The 17,749-nt window shown below is 36.0% G+C and overlaps 2 protein-coding genes across 8 annotated transcripts in view; one reads left to right on the forward strand and one right to left on the reverse strand.

The window, feature by feature from the left end:
- Positions 1-17,749, forward strand: part of GNG10 (G protein subunit gamma 10) — a 189,820-nt gene that overhangs the window by 5,277 nt on the left and 166,794 nt on the right. Inside the window, exon 3 of one of the 4 annotated variants that reach the window (XM_049637051.1) lies at positions 191-1,139. The exons of the other annotated variants lie outside the window; for them this stretch is intronic. The gene's annotated coding sequence lies outside the window, so the exon portion shown is untranslated. Of the gene's footprint in view, positions 1-190; positions 1,140-17,749 lie in introns of those variants that run through there. 4 annotated transcript variants of the gene reach the window in all.
- The window catches only part of SHOC1 (shortage in chiasmata 1), an 86,098-nt gene continuing 74,963 nt past the window's right edge, over positions 6,615-17,749 (reverse strand). For 3 of the 4 annotated variants that reach the window (XM_049635914.1, XM_049635905.1, XM_049635924.1), the window contains 4 exons: positions 15,755-15,886; positions 13,132-13,281; positions 11,308-12,262; positions 6,615-8,116 (listed from right to left, as the gene is read on the reverse strand). In XM_049635914.1, the coding sequence (XP_049491871.1) occupies positions 8,016-8,116; positions 11,308-12,262; positions 13,132-13,281; positions 15,755-15,886 (1,338 nt within the window). In that variant the 3' untranslated portion in view covers positions 6,615-8,015. The remainder of the gene's footprint in view (positions 8,117-11,307; positions 12,263-13,131; positions 13,282-15,754; positions 15,887-17,749) is intronic. The other variant, XM_049635933.1, reaches the window with a different exon arrangement.

Genomic DNA, 17,749 nt, shown 5'->3' on the forward strand with positions numbered 1-17,749 from the left:
CTTATGCTGGCATAGCATTTTCCTTTTTATAAAGCACTTTAATGGATGTTACTCATTCAATGGTGTGGCTTGGATGTTTTTTATACTGTTACTTTGTACTTTGAGAACACTAAAGTGACCTGAAATGATGACTAGTTAATTTTATGTATAAATCTTACTAAAGTGAAAACCTACCCAATTCTGTTTCCAGTAGGGAAGAAGTTCACTGAGGAATGCTTTTAAGCGCAAAGTGATGAATAACTGCCTCCAAGTCTCAAGAAAACACTTTTCTCCAGCCAAATGACTTTTAGATATTTCATACCTTTCCTATGGCCTGGTCCTATAGCCAAAATTCTATACAAATTGATGAGTTTCTACTCAGATAAGGAAACTGGGTGAAAGAGTAGACTTTAAATAATAATGGCCTGATTCTTTTGGTAAAGTTCTTTTATATTTAAGACAGACAAAAATGTTACCACCAAATACACCTCTTTAATAAGCGAATTACTGGTGTTTCTATACCTGGAAATTATGTTTGTTTCATTTACTGGATGTTTACATTTTGGGAAGGAAAACATTTTTGTTTGTTAAAAAATTGAATATTTGTAATTTGTTGTTCCTAAGATTTTTTATACCACAAAACTTGTTCTTTTCTTGTGAATTTACAGTTTCTAAATAAAGACAAGCAAGTATAAAACTGGGGGAAGAATAGGCTTTATCAATCAAATGATGTCTTGATTTTCCTAAATGAGAAGATTGTTTTATTTGTAACACTAAACATGGGAGCTATTTCTTAGCAAACTTGTTTGGAAAGGTTCATGTTGTGTTGTGTATGAGATTGCCCCATCCTGTGTATGAACCAGATTTGGTCTTTGTCTTCTTAAGTTCCTCTATTTTATAGTTGTGGTTGTATTTAAAAAAACAAAACAAAACTACATTAGGTCTTTAAAAAAAATGTTTAAATGTGATCTTCAGAACATTGCAAATGATTAAACAAAATAATGTGAAAATATTACAGCCTAAATGAATTCTTACTGTCACAAGTAGGTTTTACTTTGATGATGTGCCTTTGATTTAATTTGGGACACTTTTAAAAGGATACTTGATTTGTGTTTGTAATTATCTTTGATGAGCTTGGAAATAAAATTTTTTGCTTAATTCATCGTTTTCTATGGCAGCAACATTTTGTGTCTGATTTTGTTTGTTTTAAGGCTTCATGGACTTTTGTTGCCTTGTGAAATTGAGTGCTGGAAGCGGGAAGTGAAATTTTTGTTTATAAGTGCTTGTAGAACTTTGTTTAAAAAAAAAAGATGTATGTATAACTTGCTGAGAAATCTCAATTTCTGGCAACATTTACACTTATATTTAATTTTTTTTTCTTTTTTTTTTTTGGAGAGAGCACAAGCAGAGGAGAGGGAGAGGGAAAGAGAATCTCCAGCAGGCTTCATGTTCAGCCTATAGCATGGAGCCTGATGTAGGGCTCAATCTCAGGACGGGAGACCATGACCTCAGCTGAAATCGAGAGTCAGACACTTAACTGACTGAGCCACCCAGGCACCCCTGCACTTTGAAATAGTTATGTATAAATCCATAAATAAATAAATGAAAATATCTTTTAGCATAATTAGTGTTGCTATAGAAAAAATAGAAGCCATCATATGGAAACTCCCTTAATTTCAGACACTAAACTTCGAAATCTAAGTGATCTGAGTCTCTTCTATTTGATCAAAATTCAGGTGTCCCTCTTCTAATCCTATTTATTCTCTGGATCTGTTTCACGTTCTCTGACATTACACTGTCAATTATCCTTTCTCTTTTATCTTCAACTCCTCCATTGGATCCTTTCTGTCAACATTTAAACATGTTCCATTCTTTGTCTTAACAACAACAAGCATTTAAAAAATCTCCATTAGATGGGGCGCCTGGGTGGCGCAGTCAGTTAAGCGTCCGACTTCAGCCAGGTCACGATCTCGCGGTCCGTGAGTTCGAGCCCCGCGTCAGGCTCTGGGCTGATGGCTCGGAGCCTGGATCCTGTTTCTGATTCTGTGTCTCCCTCTCTCTCTGCCCCTCCCCCGTTCATGCTCTGTCTCTGTCCCAAAAATAAATAAAAAACGTTGAAAAAAAAAATTTTAAAAAATCTCCATTAGAAACGGGAACCCTCTTGCACTGTTGGTAGGAATGCAAACTAGTGCAGCCGCTCTGGAAAACAGTGTGGAGGTTCCTCAAAAAATTAAAAATAGATCTACCCTATGACCCAGCAATGGCACTGCTAGGAATTTACCCAAGGGATACAGGAGTGCTGATGCATAGGGGCACTTGTACCCCAATGTTTATAGCAGCACTTTCAACAATAGCCAAATTATGGAAAGAGCCTACATGTCCATCCACTGATGAATGGCTAAAGAAGTTGTGGTTTATATATACAATGGAATACTACTTGGCAATGAGAAAGAATGAAATATGGCCCTTTGTAGCAAGGTGGATGGAACTGGAGAGTGTTATGCTAAGTGAAATAAGCCATACAGAGAAAGACAGATACCATATGTTTTCACTCTTACGTGGATCCTGAGAAACTTAACAGAAGACCATGGGGGAGGGGGAGGGGGAAAAAGTTACAGAGAGGGAATGAGGCAAACCATAAGAGACTCTTAAAAACTGAGAATAAACTGAGGGTTGATAGGGGGTGGGAGGGAGGGGAAAGTGGGTGATGGGCATTAAGGAGGGCACCTGTTGGGAGGAGCACTGGGTGTTGTATGGAAACTAATTTGACAATAAATTTCATATTAAAAAAAAGATTCTTGCACCTCTGTAGAGAAGGGAGAGAGAGAGAGAGAGAGAGAGAGAGAGAGAGAGAGAATCTCAAGCAGGCCCCAAGCTCTGTGTGGAGCCCAGTGCTGGGCTTGATCCCAGGATCCTGGGACCATGACCTGAGCTGAAATCAAGAGTCAGATGCTCAACCACCTGGGCCACCCAGGCTCCCCTAGAGGGTAGATCTTATGATAGGTGTTTTTACCACAAAAAGTAAAAGTAACAAATAAAAATAATAAATTAAATAAAATAAAGAAAATTAAAAAATAAAAAGAGGGTGGAAGGAAACTTTTGGAGGTGATGGGTAAGTTTATGGCATAGATTGTGATAATGGTTTCAGAAATGTATACTTACCTCCAAACTCATTAAGTTGTACACATTATTATGTACAGCCGTTGATATGTAATACACACACACACACACACATACATACATAGTTTCTTGGTTCCAGTTTCTCCTTTAGCAAGAACTTGATAAGACAGTACAAGAAACCATAGATGTCTCACTTAGGAATATAGCTTTGTCCTAAATATTAGCAAATCAAATTCAAGAGAAGATACAATCTGACAAAGCTAGTTCAATATATGGAAATCTGTCATTATAATTCATTACATAAGTGGTTTAAAGAAGAGCATCAATGCCAACAAGTCATTTGACAAAATTCAGTAGCTGTTCTGGATAAGAACTACATGGCTTAGTGAAATAGGAAGAAGAAGAAAGATGATAAAGATTTTATCAGCAGCAGTGGCAAATTTCATACTACATGTTGAAATGTGGAAGCATTCAGCAGCATGTTGAGAACAAAACAAGGATACTTTTTTTTTTTTAAACGTTTATTTATTTTGAGAGCAGGGGAGGGGCAGAGAGAGAGGGAGAGAGAAAATGCCAAGCAGGCTCTGTGCTGTCAGTACAGAGCTCAACATGGGGCGTGATCTCACAAACAGTGAAATCATGACCTGAGCTGAAATCAAGAGTCAGACGTTTAACCAACTGAGCCACCCAGGCACCCAAGACAAGGATACGTTCTATCGCTACTATTGTTCAGCATTGCTTTAGAGGTCTTACCTAATGCAGTGAGATGAAAAAATGAAATGGGGTAAACATTTGAGAAGAAATATCTATTTATGGATTATATACAATTGTACATTTTGAAAACTGATGAGGATATAGGAAAATAAATACTTGAATTTGTGACAGAGTGTGAGGGGCTGGCTGTATACAAAGTTTATGTAGAAGAATTAAAAGCATTTTCTACACTGGCAATAGCTAGTTGGAAATGGGCATTATATCTCATTTTGACTTTAAGGACAAAACTATAAAAATACTTAAGAATACACTTAACAAAGTGCAAGATTAATAAAACGTTTTATTAACAGGGTCTAAAATTTGGGGATATTAAAACAATTCCATTAAAATGCAATCTTACTAAAACTCATATATAAAATTAATGGAATTCCTATTTTTTTAAAGGGAAATTAGTTAAAATATCAGAAGGTTCATACGGAAAATGAAGTGTCCAAGAATAGTTTTTAAAACTCTGTGTGTGTGTATGTATGTATAAAACATGGGAGGGTGAAACATGCCTTAATGGATATTAAAACTTACTTCAAGATGCTGAATCAAAACTATGATTTTTAAAAAAATTAAAAAGAAAATAATATTATGGGATAGGAATAGGCAACAGCTTAGTAATAGATTTTTTGTCTATTCAGTAGGAAAGTATCATTTACTTAAATGGTGCTGGCATTATTGGCTGTCCATTTGGAAGGGAATAAAATTGGCCTGTATTATGTAAAAAAAAAAAATCCACATAGGTTAAAGAAGGATAATACAAAAACATTAGAAGAAAAATTAGGGGAATAGTTATATAACTAGGGTAAAAGAGGTCTTCCTAAGCAAGGCAGGAAACCCAGGAGGGGGGAAAGTGTGTACACTTGACTATATAAAATTTAAATAATGAACTTAAATAAACAAGCAATTCAAGTATTAAGTTTAAAAATCTTGTATGATAAAATCATAAGAAACTGAATAAAAAAGCAAAAATCAGAAAAACATGTACTTTTTCAGTCTTCATTTTGGACTGCTCATTTGCACTACCTCCCACCCCACCCCAGCTCACCAACCGAGGCTGCTCTATTTATTGAAATTGTTGTATCCCTTGTTTGAGGGCTGGCTTATTATTTGGGGAGGATAATCAAGCTATGACTGTGAGAGGCAAGGCATGGATCACCCTGGTGTCGATTTCCATTTGTACCCTGAGTCTCAGTGGCAAGGGAAGGAGTATCTATATGTCCATACACAGTTGGAAGGGACAGCTGATGTTCTGGTGAGGCCTATACAGTTAGGGCTGAACCTAGAAACCTGAAGTAAGGTGGTTCAAAAGCCCTCAAAAGTGAGCAGCACTATCACCAGCAATGGATCTAAGAGCAAGTAAGTCTCTTTAGAACATGAAAAACCTCACTGGGAAATGCTCTCAGAGAAAAAAATCGAAGTTTCCATTGCAAGAGCCAACCTGAGAAGGTGGGGCTGTTCCAAACAATTCCGTGTAACAGGGTATTTGGGAGGCTGGACTGACACTTTTGGTCCCCTAACAAGGGCCTAAGAAGACCCTTCAGGCTTCCATGGATCAGCCCAACCTGTTATGTGACAGTGGCTCCCAGGGACTGCTCTGATGGAGCAGAGCTCACTTTATCACTGTTCCCTGACTCCTAACACAAAACTTCCTTCCCAATAACTCTGACAGAGGCTGTTCCAAGGCCCAGGCAGAATATGTCCTTAAACAGCAAGCGCCATTGAGAAATGCCCACAGGAAGACTCAGTAGGGAAGCAGGGAAGTAGGTGTTGATAGCCTAACCTCAAGGTTTGCCACAGTCTATGGCCTATGAAGAAATTCCTCTCCTTTGGAAGCTGATTAAAAGTAGGATAAAGGAGATCTGCAAGCTGAGAAACCTTAGCCTTACCTTAGTTAGAAGCAATCCTTCCAAAACTTTAAGTAGAACAGAAGTTCCAATTAGATTTCCAGAAATAGTTTCTCTTTAAAGTCTCCACTCCCTACATACCCAAGCAAAAACCCAAAGCAAAAAAAAGTATAACAAAGAGGAGAGTAGTGGGAGGAAAGTAAGAGGTGGTGTTAAGTTAAGCCTGTTTCAAAAATGAGGACGTGATGAGGCACCTTAACTCAATCAGTTAAGCGGCCGACTTCAGCTCAGGTCCTGATCTCATGGTTCCTGAGTTAGAGCCCTGCATGGGACTCTGCTGACAGCTCGGAGCCTGGAACCTGCCTCGGATTCTGTGTCTTCCTCTCTCTCTGCCCCTCTCTGGTGCATGTTCTGTTTCTCTCAAAAATAAATAAACATTGGGAAAAAAAATGAGGACGTGATTAACAGTATCAAATATGGAAGAGAGGTCAAGTAAGGTGATATTGAGTGTCTCTTGGATCTAAAAAGATAGAGGTCAATTTTGGGAGTAATAGGGTGACAGTTTCAGAAGGCAGGACCGAGAGTATGCGTATGGTCTTCAAACATTTTTGCTGGTGTACCACCTGTAATAATGTCAAAAACCCATTATATCTCTTTTAGAGATGACATATAAAAGTTTTATTGTAACTTTGAATAGTTGCAAAGAATATAATTTTATTAGAAATTCTGACATTTTAGAATAAAATTATTACATCTTTTAAAAATGTATTCAATGTAGTATAAATACCATAGTAATTAGAAAGCTACAACTGTCCATTAAAAAATACACAAGGACACCTCGGTGGCTCAGTCAGTTAAGTGTCCCACTCTCGATTTTAGCTCAGGTCATGATCTCACGGTTTGTGAAACTGAGCTCCACTTAGGGCTCTGTGCTGACAGCGCTGAGCCTGCTTGGGATTCTCTATCCCTCTGTCTCTTCATACACTCTTCTCACACACACACTCTTCTCAAAATAAATAAACTTTAGTATATATTTACAAACTGTATTCCAAAAATACTGTACTAACAATATAGGAAAATATTCTTTCTCCAATATGCTGACACTGAATATTATTTTGCCGATCTGATAGGTGTTCTGTTTTCCTTTGCATTTGCCTAATCAGTAATGAAGCTACATGTTGTTTCCAATGTTTATTGGTTATTTTTGTTTCTTCTGTGTAATATCTATTCATATATTTTGCCCACACTTCTATTAGGTTGTCTTTTTTCCTATTAATTTGTAGGATTCTTTGTATATTAGGAATGTAAATCTTTTTTTTATTATGTAGGTAGCAAATATTTTCTTAGTAATTTGCTTTAAATTTTTGTTTATGAAGGCAACCATTTATTTATTTTAAAAAATTTGTTTTAATGTTTATTTTTGAGAAAGAGAGTGAGAATGAGCAGGGAGGGAGCAGAGAGAAAGAGGGACAGAGGATCTGAAGTGGGCTCTGTGATGACAGCAGAGAGCACAATTCGGGGCTCCAACTCACATGAGATCATGACCTGAGCTGAAGTTGGCCACTTAACCCACCCAGCGATCCAGGTGCCCCTGAAGGTAACATTTTAAATAGGAAGTTCTCTAACATTAACTTTGCCCTTTCTTGGTGATGTAGGGTCAACTCTGGTGATCTTAACTTCTTGACTTAAAGGGTCAGACTGAGATGGAGGCTCATTTAAAAAAGGCTTGCTGGAAGAAGGGCTCCTGGGTGGCTCAGCCGGTGTCATGATCTCACGGTTTGTGGGTTCGAGCCCTGTGTCGGGCTCTGTGCTAACAGCTCAGAGCCTGAAGCCTGCTTCGGATTCTGTGTCTCCCTCTCTCTGCCCCTCCCCTGCTCACACTCTGTCTCTATCTCAAAAAAATAAATGAACATTAAAAAATTAAAAAAAAATTAAAAAGGCTTGCTGGAAGAAAGGTGGGAAGCAGCATGGCTTTCAGAAGACAACTAAATATCCCTTTTATATATATATACTAAAATGTATATATTGCTATTCTAAAAATATATGTTGTAACTATTGCTCTAAAAAAAAGCTTTGCAATGTTTGGGTGAATCTGGAAGATATTTGGATGTTATGACAATTATGCTAATTAGAATATTTTACTTACAAAGATGTAAACTATAGGGCAGAATATATATTTTGAAATTTTAATATGGATAACACCAAGAACATCTAACGACAGAATTTTCTTTAATCAATGAGCAAATCTATCATTTTGTTACTGGATTTTCATCAAAAACAAAGGAATGTGGCACAGAACACTCTTTTCTTTCAAAAAAACCTCAGACGAGTTTGTCCATCAACTCTACCAGGGACTTTTTCATACACTAGACGCCGTTTTTTGAATTGTGGTAGTTGTGAACACAGGAGATCTGTTAAAAGGAGAAAAAGGAAAACCATTTTATTTCTGACATAGCTATTTTTTCCAGTTATTCAAGTGCATCCTATCTCTTCATCTATCTACAGAGTGTTCAAATTTCCAAACTGAGATAAAATGACTATAAAAATTACATTTTTAGCATAACTGTACCTGTACCTAATGGCCCAGTACTGATTAGTGTCATGTATACATATTGTATACTCATGCTTTGCACAAATCATTAAATCTCCCTGGATTTAAGACTCCTTCATTTAAGTTTTCACTCATTAAGCCTGTTCCTTAACTCAAATCTGTAATGTTGTAGAATTTATCCCGAGGTCTGATATGTGATAGGTGGTGATCATGTATGACTCACCTTCTATGACTGTATTAAATATGACACATTAGCCTGAAATATCCTAGATTTGGATACTTACAGAGGCTGATTGATTAAATCAGTAAAAAAGTAGGCTAAAATATTTAAAACTGTTTTGGTAATTATTCCTGGGGATATAATCTCATAATTACAAGATTTGGATGCCATTATAAGCATATTTAAAAAGCAATGTAGTCTGTAAGTGTATCATAGAGGTCACAAATACACATCTGTAATATAAGACAAATAGAAAATTATCTTGAGGTTATGCCAATGGCTTTGGATAAATTGTCTAGGGCTGCATTAACATCAATTCTAAAAGTGTTACATCTTAAACAGTGGAAGGTAATGATGTGCTATGGGAAACCACAGTAAAAAGTCAAAAGTTTCCATAGTGTTAATGATACTAGTATCAAAGATTTATGTGACCTGTTTGAATAAAATTATTTTTTGGAAGAAATCTGAAAGTGGAAAAAAAATATTTCTAGGCCATTATTTATTTAATATATGATTGAAAAATATATTTATAACTAAGTTAATGAATTAAAATGTAGGTAGACATTTTACTATTCCATCCATATCCCTAAAAGTTTAAATATTAAAGTTATTAGAGGGGTGCCTGGGTGCCTCAGTCAGTTAAGCATCCAGCTTAGGTTGAGGTCATGATCTCACAGTTCACCAGTTCAAGCCCAGCATCAGGCTCTGTGCTGACAGCTCAGAGCCTGGAGCCTGCTTCAGATTCTGTGTTTCTCTCTCTCTCTCTCTCTCTCTCTCTCTCTCTCTGCCCTTCCCCTGCTATCTCTCTCTCTCTCTCTCTCATTAAAACATTTAAAACATTAAAAAAAGTTATTAGAAATAATTTCTAAGATCTCACTGAGAAAATGGGAGGATTATCTTATATATTGGGATACCCTATGTTTAAGAACATGTAGTAATTCACATACTTGATTTGGTCCAGGATGGAAAAAAAAAAATGGAATTTTCATTCAGTTCATTTATGAAGCTGGAATAAAGTTCATGTCAGAATGTGACAGCACAAATAAAGAACACAACAGGGTAATTGCATTTTGAATGTAGATAATGAAAAAATAAATATTAGCAACCATATTCAACAGCATATTAAAAGAATCACTCTTCAAAAGCCAATTAAGTTTATCACAGAATGACAATTATTATTTAATATTAGTAAACCTGTTAATATAATCATTGACATTAATGGGTCAATGGAGAAAACATGTGTGATTTTCCCCAATAGGTGCCAAAAATGTTTGGATAAAATTCAGCATCTGTTCCTCACAAAAGTTCTTACAAAGTTAGGGAGATAATACCTCTCATTAAAATCAGGAACAAAACAAATTATGACTATTAAACAGGACCAAATCCAAGTTTTGTGAATCCTGAGGCTTATACAGTTGACCCTTGAACAATGTGGGTGTTAGGGAGGCTGACTGCCCCCAGACCCACCCCCCCAAATTCTATACATAACTTTTTAAATACTTTATTTTTTAAATTTATTTCAGAGAGAGAGAGAGAGAGAGAGAGAGCATAAGCAGGGGAGAGGGGCTGAGCAGAGGGAGAGAAAGAGAGAATCTTAAGCAGGCTCCATGCTCGCTTCTACAACCCTGGGATCATGACCTGAGCTGAAATCAAGAGTCAAATGCTCAACTGACTGATGCTCAACCACCCAGGAGTCCCTGTAACTTTTTAAAAAACGTAATCTCTGTACCTGACGTGGGCCCTAAACTCATGACTGTGAGATTAAGAGTCACATGCTCTACTGACTGAACCAGCCAGGTGCCCCCAAAATCTATAACTTTTGACTCCCCCAAAACTTAACTACTAATAATCTACTGTTGACCAGAAGCCTTACTGATAACATAGTCAATTAACACATATTTTGTAAGTTATATGTATTATATACTGTATTCTTACAATCAAATAAGCTAGAGAAAAGAAAATGTTAAGAAAATCAAAAGGAAGAAAAAATACATTTACAGTACCATACTGTATTTATCAAAAAAATCCATGCAGTTCAAACCTGTGTTGTTCAAGGGTCCACTGTACAAGTTGGGAGGTACTCTTTTATTATTTTCTATCAGTGATTGCACTCAGGATTGACAGACTCAAGTCATCACTGCAATTTATTTTAACTTTTTTTTTTTTTTCAAATTTTATTTACTTTGAAAGAATGAGTGATTGGGGGAGGGGCAGAGACAGGGAGAGAGAGAGAAACCTATGCAGGCTCTGTAGTGACAGTGCCACACAGGGCTTAAACTTACAAACCATAAGATCATGACCTGAGCCGAAGTCAGACGCTTAACCAGCTGAGCCACCCAGGCGCCCTTAATGCTTAGTTCATCTAAAGCTACAAGAATTTGACATATTTTGTTTACATTTATTTTCTTAGATGTCTATAATTAGAATTTTGATTTTCTTTTTGACCCCAAAGTTAGTGAAGATTTAAAAAAAATTTTTTTTAAGTTTATTCATTTTTGAGAGAGAGGGAGAGAGACAGAGCATGAGCAGGGAAGGGGCAGAGAGAGAGAGAGAGAGAGAGAGAGAGAGAGGGAGAGGGAGACACAGAATCCGAAGCAGGCTCCAGGCTCCGAGCTGCCAGCACAGAGCCCGATGTGGGGCTCAAACCCACGAACTGCAAGATCATGACCCGAGCCAAAGTCAGACGCCCAACCAACTGAGCTACCCAGGTGCCCCTAGTGAAGACTTTTAAGTATAGTAATTCAAACAAACAAAAATTCTTTTTTTAGTTTAGAGATGGTTCTTTTAAAATTACATCTGCCAGTAGTTTTATTAACTTTAGATAGTGTTACCTGGTAATGATTTTTTGTCTCCTGAGTTAGATGAAGATTCAGAGTGCCTTTTCTGTCCTAAACATTTCCCAGCTCTTTGGTGGAAATAAAGACTGCTGAATTCTTTTTGATTTACATTAGGATCAGAAGCACACAATAAATCCATACTGGGGACAGATGGTAATTCTCTCCAGAAAGTCTTTTTAGTCCCAGCATTTGAACTTTGATGAAGGAAGCTTTCTGCCTCATCCGATAGACATTTCTGCTGATTAGGGAATAAATTATCTTTCTGAGAGTACCATTTGTCACATGTAGTCTGCTTTTCACCATATTCTAAGTTGAATGAGTGATTCTGTTGTTCCCATACATTTTTCTTGAAGTTCCAGGGAAGAGGAGATTGAGAGCCTTCCAGTGAAAAGTTAGGAGTACATACTTCTTTATTTATAGGTCCTTTTGCAACATGTGTTCCCTTTTTCTGATTATTTATAAAATTAGGGGCAACTCTCTTCTGAGTGTCAATTGGTGATATTATATTTTCACAGTTCATTTGTGTTAGATCCAAAGAAAAAACATCTGACTCTGAATCATTCCAGTTTTGAAAGGAGTTACCAGCCATGTTCCTTGATCCTATATTAATTAGGAAAGGATTATGTACTATATTAGGATTACAACTGGAGTCTTTCTGGTAGCTGGCCTGATTATAAGAAGTCACAGGTGATAAAATGCATGGCATTTCTCTGAGTTGCGTAAGGGAAGAGTTATAGTTTGAAGTGATGTTTGTGTCTTTGTGCACTGTGGCTCCTATGTCTGAATTCTGGTATTCATTATATTCTTGAAAGACAGAGTTTGAAGAGCCAGAAGCTGAACTGGTAATGGTACTAGCCTGATTCCCGTTTTCCTGAGGTGATGGAATTTGAGGTGATTTTGTTATGGAAGAAGAACTAATCTTGAATAAGGAAGTGATGCTACAAAAATGCTAAAAAAATTTTTTAAATTAATGTAATACAAATACAATATACACATCAGTCAAGTAAATATAAATAACAGCACTTATCTATATGGAAAGAAAGCAAAATATAAATAAGTAGGGTATTACAGTGATCCATGTAATAAGAACATAACATAATTAGGCTCCATTAAAAGAAAAACTTATGATTTGTATTTCTTTTCTAATCACTTGTAATAGAATTTTTAGTTACACAAATTATACATGAATGTCATTTGCTTGATAAAAAATTAGAGTTTTTACAATAAGGCTAAAGTTAAAGTTCTCTTTACTACTATAATGAAGGGCATCAGGATTGTTTGGAAGAGATCATGTAAACACATATGAATAGAGTATGTGACCGCATATTAGTGGGCACAATAACATTTCAAAATAATTTAAAGTGTGATAAATGGATTGTACTGAATTGTCTATATAAGATAGGTTTAAATGTATAATGTGATTGGCAGTCAATGAGAATTCTATAAGAAATTTAGTTCAAGTAAATTATTTTTTTTAAGTTTTTTAAATTTATTTTTGAGAGGGAGAGAGTGTGTGCAAGTGGGGGAGAGGCAGAGAGAGAGGGAGACACAGAATCTGAAGCAGGCGCCAGGCTCTGAGCTGTCAGCACAGATGAAGGGCTCAAACTCGTGAACCACGAGATTATGACCTGAGCCTAAGTCGGAGGCTTAACTGACTGGGCCACCCAGGTGCCCCTCAAGTACATAATTTCTTTGCTATGTGAAGTCCAAAACAATTAAACTTGGATACCTCCATTTTGAAAATGTTTATGGCAAAAATCAATACTCAAATGGAAAGGAAATACATTCATATAAGAATATGGAATTCAAATAACTAACCTTTAAGACTTTTCCTGGAACTTCAGGTAAAAGTTCCTGAAGTTGACAAAGAGTTGCTAATAATATCCAGTGCAGTGATGGTCCTTTATTTAACATGAGCTGAGCCACCAATGGGTTAATACATGGAAAGTCAAGTAAGCACATTTCTTCCTAGAAAAGAGTTGTTTTTTTTTAATTAAAAAAAAAAATTTTTTTTTTAACCTGTATTTATTTTTGAGACAGAGAGAGACAGAGCATGAATGGGGGAGGGGCAGAGAGCGAGGGAGACACAGAATTGGAAGCAGGCTCCAGGCTCTGAGCCATCAGCCCAGAGCCCAATGCGGGGCTCGAACTCACAGACCGCGAGATCGTGACCTGAACTGAAGTCGGACGCTTAACCGACTGAGCCACCCAGGCGCCCCCCTAGAAAAGAGTTTAAAGGAAAAATCAGCCACTGGTCCTTTGGAAATAACCCATTTTATTCTGCTCAATCTAGAAGATTAAAATTTTTGTCATTGCACCTACCACTCAATTTGAGATGCTGGGGAAAAAATATGGCTAGTAGGGAAAGAAACTTCTCTGTCAGTTAGAGTTCATATGCTCTCAGGGGCACTTGGGTGGCTCAGTAGGTTGAGCATCTGACTTCAGCTCAGGTCATGATCTCATGGTTCATGAGTTCGAGCCTAGCATCAGGCTCTCTGCTGATGGAGACAGCATGATGCCTGCTTTGTGCATGGAGCCCACTTTGGATCCACTGTCTCCCTCTCTCTCTGCTCTTCCCCTCCCCCTCAAAAATAAATGAAAATATTTGAAAAAAAGATTCACATGCTCTCAGAATTGGGAAAGATCTTAAAGTTCATTCATTTCAATCATTCATCCAAAAAATTTGTTACAGTTCATCTCCTTCAAATGACAATTGTATTATATAATGGTAGATTTTCTTTTCTTTTTTCAAAAAATGTTTATCTTGAGAGTGAGAGCACGAGCTGGGGAGGGGCAGAAAGAAAGGAGAGAGATTCTCAAGCACGAACCGTGAGATCATGACCTGAGCCAAAGAGTCCAGTGCTTAACTGACTGAGCCACCCTGGCACCCCTCTAATGGTAAATTGTCTAATGAAAACGTTTTCAGGGACTTTAGCACCTCAAGATTTCTTTAGCTCATCCTTTGTAGGCCATATGTTACTATCACTATTTAATTTAAGATGAACCATGTTTATGACATCTAACAGATGTTGTAGTTTCAGGAAAGCCTTGCTGTGAAGAGTAGAGGAAGAACTTCTATCAACCAGAACTGACCTTGATGGCCTAAAAATGTGTTCCAGAGAGATCTCATAATAATCTAGAAATATAGCAGCCATCTTTTATTATTGCCATATTCCCTCTTCTTTCTGGGATATACTGGCTTTTTGCACCCTCTTTGATAAAATCAAATGACAGACATGTGAGTAGATTAGACATGCCTTGGTAATAGGGAAACTGCAGACATATACACATCCCATAATTAATTATACCCATACTTGCCAATAGTACTATGTTTTGCTTAGGCATATAAAAATTCTGTGATTTAATATACATGAATATTTTTTAATGTATATGAATACACGAATATTTATTTGCTTTATAATTTTATTTTTTGAATAGGCAAAATAGGCACATGGTTCAAAATTCAAAGGGTACTAAAAGATGTGCAGTAGGGGTGCCTGGGTGGCTCAATCAGTTAAGCGTCTGACTGTGGCTCAAGTCATGATCTCATGGTTTGTGGGTTCGAGCTCCATGTCCAACTCTCTGCTGTCAGTTCAGAGCCTGGAGCCTGCTTCAGATTCTGTGTCTCCCTCTCTCTCTCTGCCCCTCCCTCACTTGTGCCCTCTGTCTCTCTCGAAAAATATGTAAATAAACTTATCAAAAAAGGTGTGCAGTAAAAACTCTCATCTTCCTGCTCCCCATTACCCCAGTTTTCCTCTCTGGAGATAACTAATGTTATCATTTCTTGATAGCATTATCATGATCTCTTCCAGAGATATTTTATTTACTTACAAACACATATAAATATTAATTTCCCCTTGTTCAAGTGGTAGGATACAAACTGTATGCCACAACTTCATTTTTCATTTAATATAACTTAAAGGTCATTCCACGTTAGTAAATAAAAAGCTCTATTATTCTTTTTTTATGGTTTCATGATTTGAATATATTAAAAAAATAAAGGAAACTGAGATATAAGGTTGGTATGAGAACTTAGACATATTATGCTTAACCTGAAGGAATTTCTAAAAAGTTACTATTCAATCTTACGAATATTTTACAACTCTACCTTCAGTTTTGATTATGTAACTTAATTACTGACAAAGGCAATGATGGAATTTTGCTATTATCATACTTACTACTCTTAAATGTATAAATTTATGAATTAGAAAAAGTTATGTTTTAAAAATATTAGGCATTAAAAGTTCATTAAAATACTTCTGTCAAGTTGCAAAATACCCATGATTCTGGAAAATGATCTAAATAAATATTGTACATTATGGTTACTGTTCTATATGCTCATGCAAACATAGGACAAAAATATGCAACCAAAAAGAGAATTCAAGTCTATGTATCTATACTTGCTTTGCAAATATCTAATTTACACATTTAGGGGATGAACCTTAGATGGTGAAACTTCAAGCCAGGATTTATCCAGCCATTCATAAGGATCTCTCTTCGAGGTCATTAAACTGTGATCAGCAATTTGTCGAACTATCAGTGCAGCCTCTTCCACTCCTGGGGCAAGTACAAGCTAAAATATATTTTCTATATGTTAGATTATAGGAAATATTAGGGAGCAAAATATATCTTGCAAAAACTGTAATTAGAAGAGAAAAGCCCTGATTTTAACCTTTGAATATAATTTTAGATATAACTTATTAAAGTATCTATGTGAAATCCAGCATATTTTGTGAGACTAAGCAATTTTCTTCCCTTCTTTAAACATGATATCTTTATAGTTTTCCAATTTTTGGAACTAAATTTCTTTACTTCCATTTGGCATTTATTAATAATTTGTTAAAATAACATATTTGGTTTTATATTTCACCTATGTTAGAAGCAAAGCAATTTAGATTATCATTAATAATATTTAATATTTTGCTTTTCCAAGTTAACTCTAATAGTTACCAAAAATAAGAATTTTAAAAATATACTGCAAGCTTTTTCAAATACATTTTTAAAAAAGGATATTTACAGATGAAGTTGATGTGTATTTGAAAAGAAAAAAAGTTTTGATTTAGAGTATTTTGGGAATTGTTCATCCAATATTGGCTTATTTGATACTATGCTCTGTGTACTAAACTTTAAAAAAAGTTTCTTAATATTTCCTACTTCCTGTCTTTCAGTTGTGTTTTCCTCCAGGCCCTTCTCTTTCGAAATGCCAGCCTTTTTCTTCTGCTTTCAGTTCTATTTTTACCTTCATCTTTTAGATTCAGTTGAAGGAAGTATAGTCCATGGGTTAGCAGTTTAATGTGGATAGAGAATACTGCCCTAAACAGTCATATCTTAGAAATATAAACACCCTGTCCTGTAGTGAAAATTCAAGAAATAGAGACTGTAGAAACCTTATAAAATCATTATGACAATTTTTTATTTCACAAGAAGAGTAACAAATACAAGACTGTTAATACATACCTGTAGGGAATACATGTATTCTAAAGAAGGATTTTCTTTAAACTGTATTAAGTACATATAGAGTGTATAGAAACAACACTGTTTGATTCCAAATTAATTTTATTTCAGTTTTGGATGTTTTGAGAAGATCCGACACATTTATATAAATGTATAAAGGCACAATTTTATGGTGATGATAATGAATATTACCTTAATTTATTAAAGCAAGGATTCTGGAGCTCATGGCTAGGCTTTGGGAGATTCAGAAACCTCCTAACATTGTTTTCAAAATTTTGCATATGTGTTTATCTATGCATTTTTCTGCAAAATGAGTTCATAAAGACATTTATAGACCTTTTTTTGACATTAGAATAAAACATAGCCTAACACTACTAGCAGTATATTCTTTTAGTTTAAGAAAATGTACTTAAACTTTCTCATGTTTCTTTTATGGCTAGGCTCTTCAGATGCCTGAAAAAAAATTTTTTAAACCCATAACTGATGTGCTCTAAAAAGCCAAAAACTATATTACTAAATACAGTGAGGTAAAGCAACAATATATTCTAAAATAATATGAGTCTAGGGAGCCCCTTTTATGTAATAATGTTATTAAGTCAGAAGAATGGGAGACTTGAGTATTGGTGACATATTTTAATGTGTTTTGATTTAATTTTATTTAGTAGGTGTTTGTTGAATATTTTTACTGTGTATAAAGTAATGTGCTAGATGCTATACATTTGACAAAGAAAAAGGGCCTAGTTTTTACCCTCCAGGGTGGAAGGTACATGAATGAATACCTTATACTATAATAAAGGCATAAAGTGCTCCTGGGAGAATGGGAGGAGAGATTTATCCTGAGAGGGTATAACTGGGGAACATTTTTTTAAAGTTTATTTATTATTTTAAGAGAGACAGAGACAGCACGAGCGGGGGAGGGGCAGAGAGAATGGAGAGAGAGAATCCCAAGCAGGCTCTGCACTCTCAGTGCAAAGCCTGACGG

This window comes from Panthera uncia, chromosome D4 (assembly GCF_023721935.1).
Source record: "Panthera uncia isolate 11264 chromosome D4, Puncia_PCG_1.0, whole genome shotgun sequence".
Classification (NCBI taxonomy): Eukaryota; Metazoa; Chordata; class Mammalia; order Carnivora; family Felidae; genus Panthera; species Panthera uncia.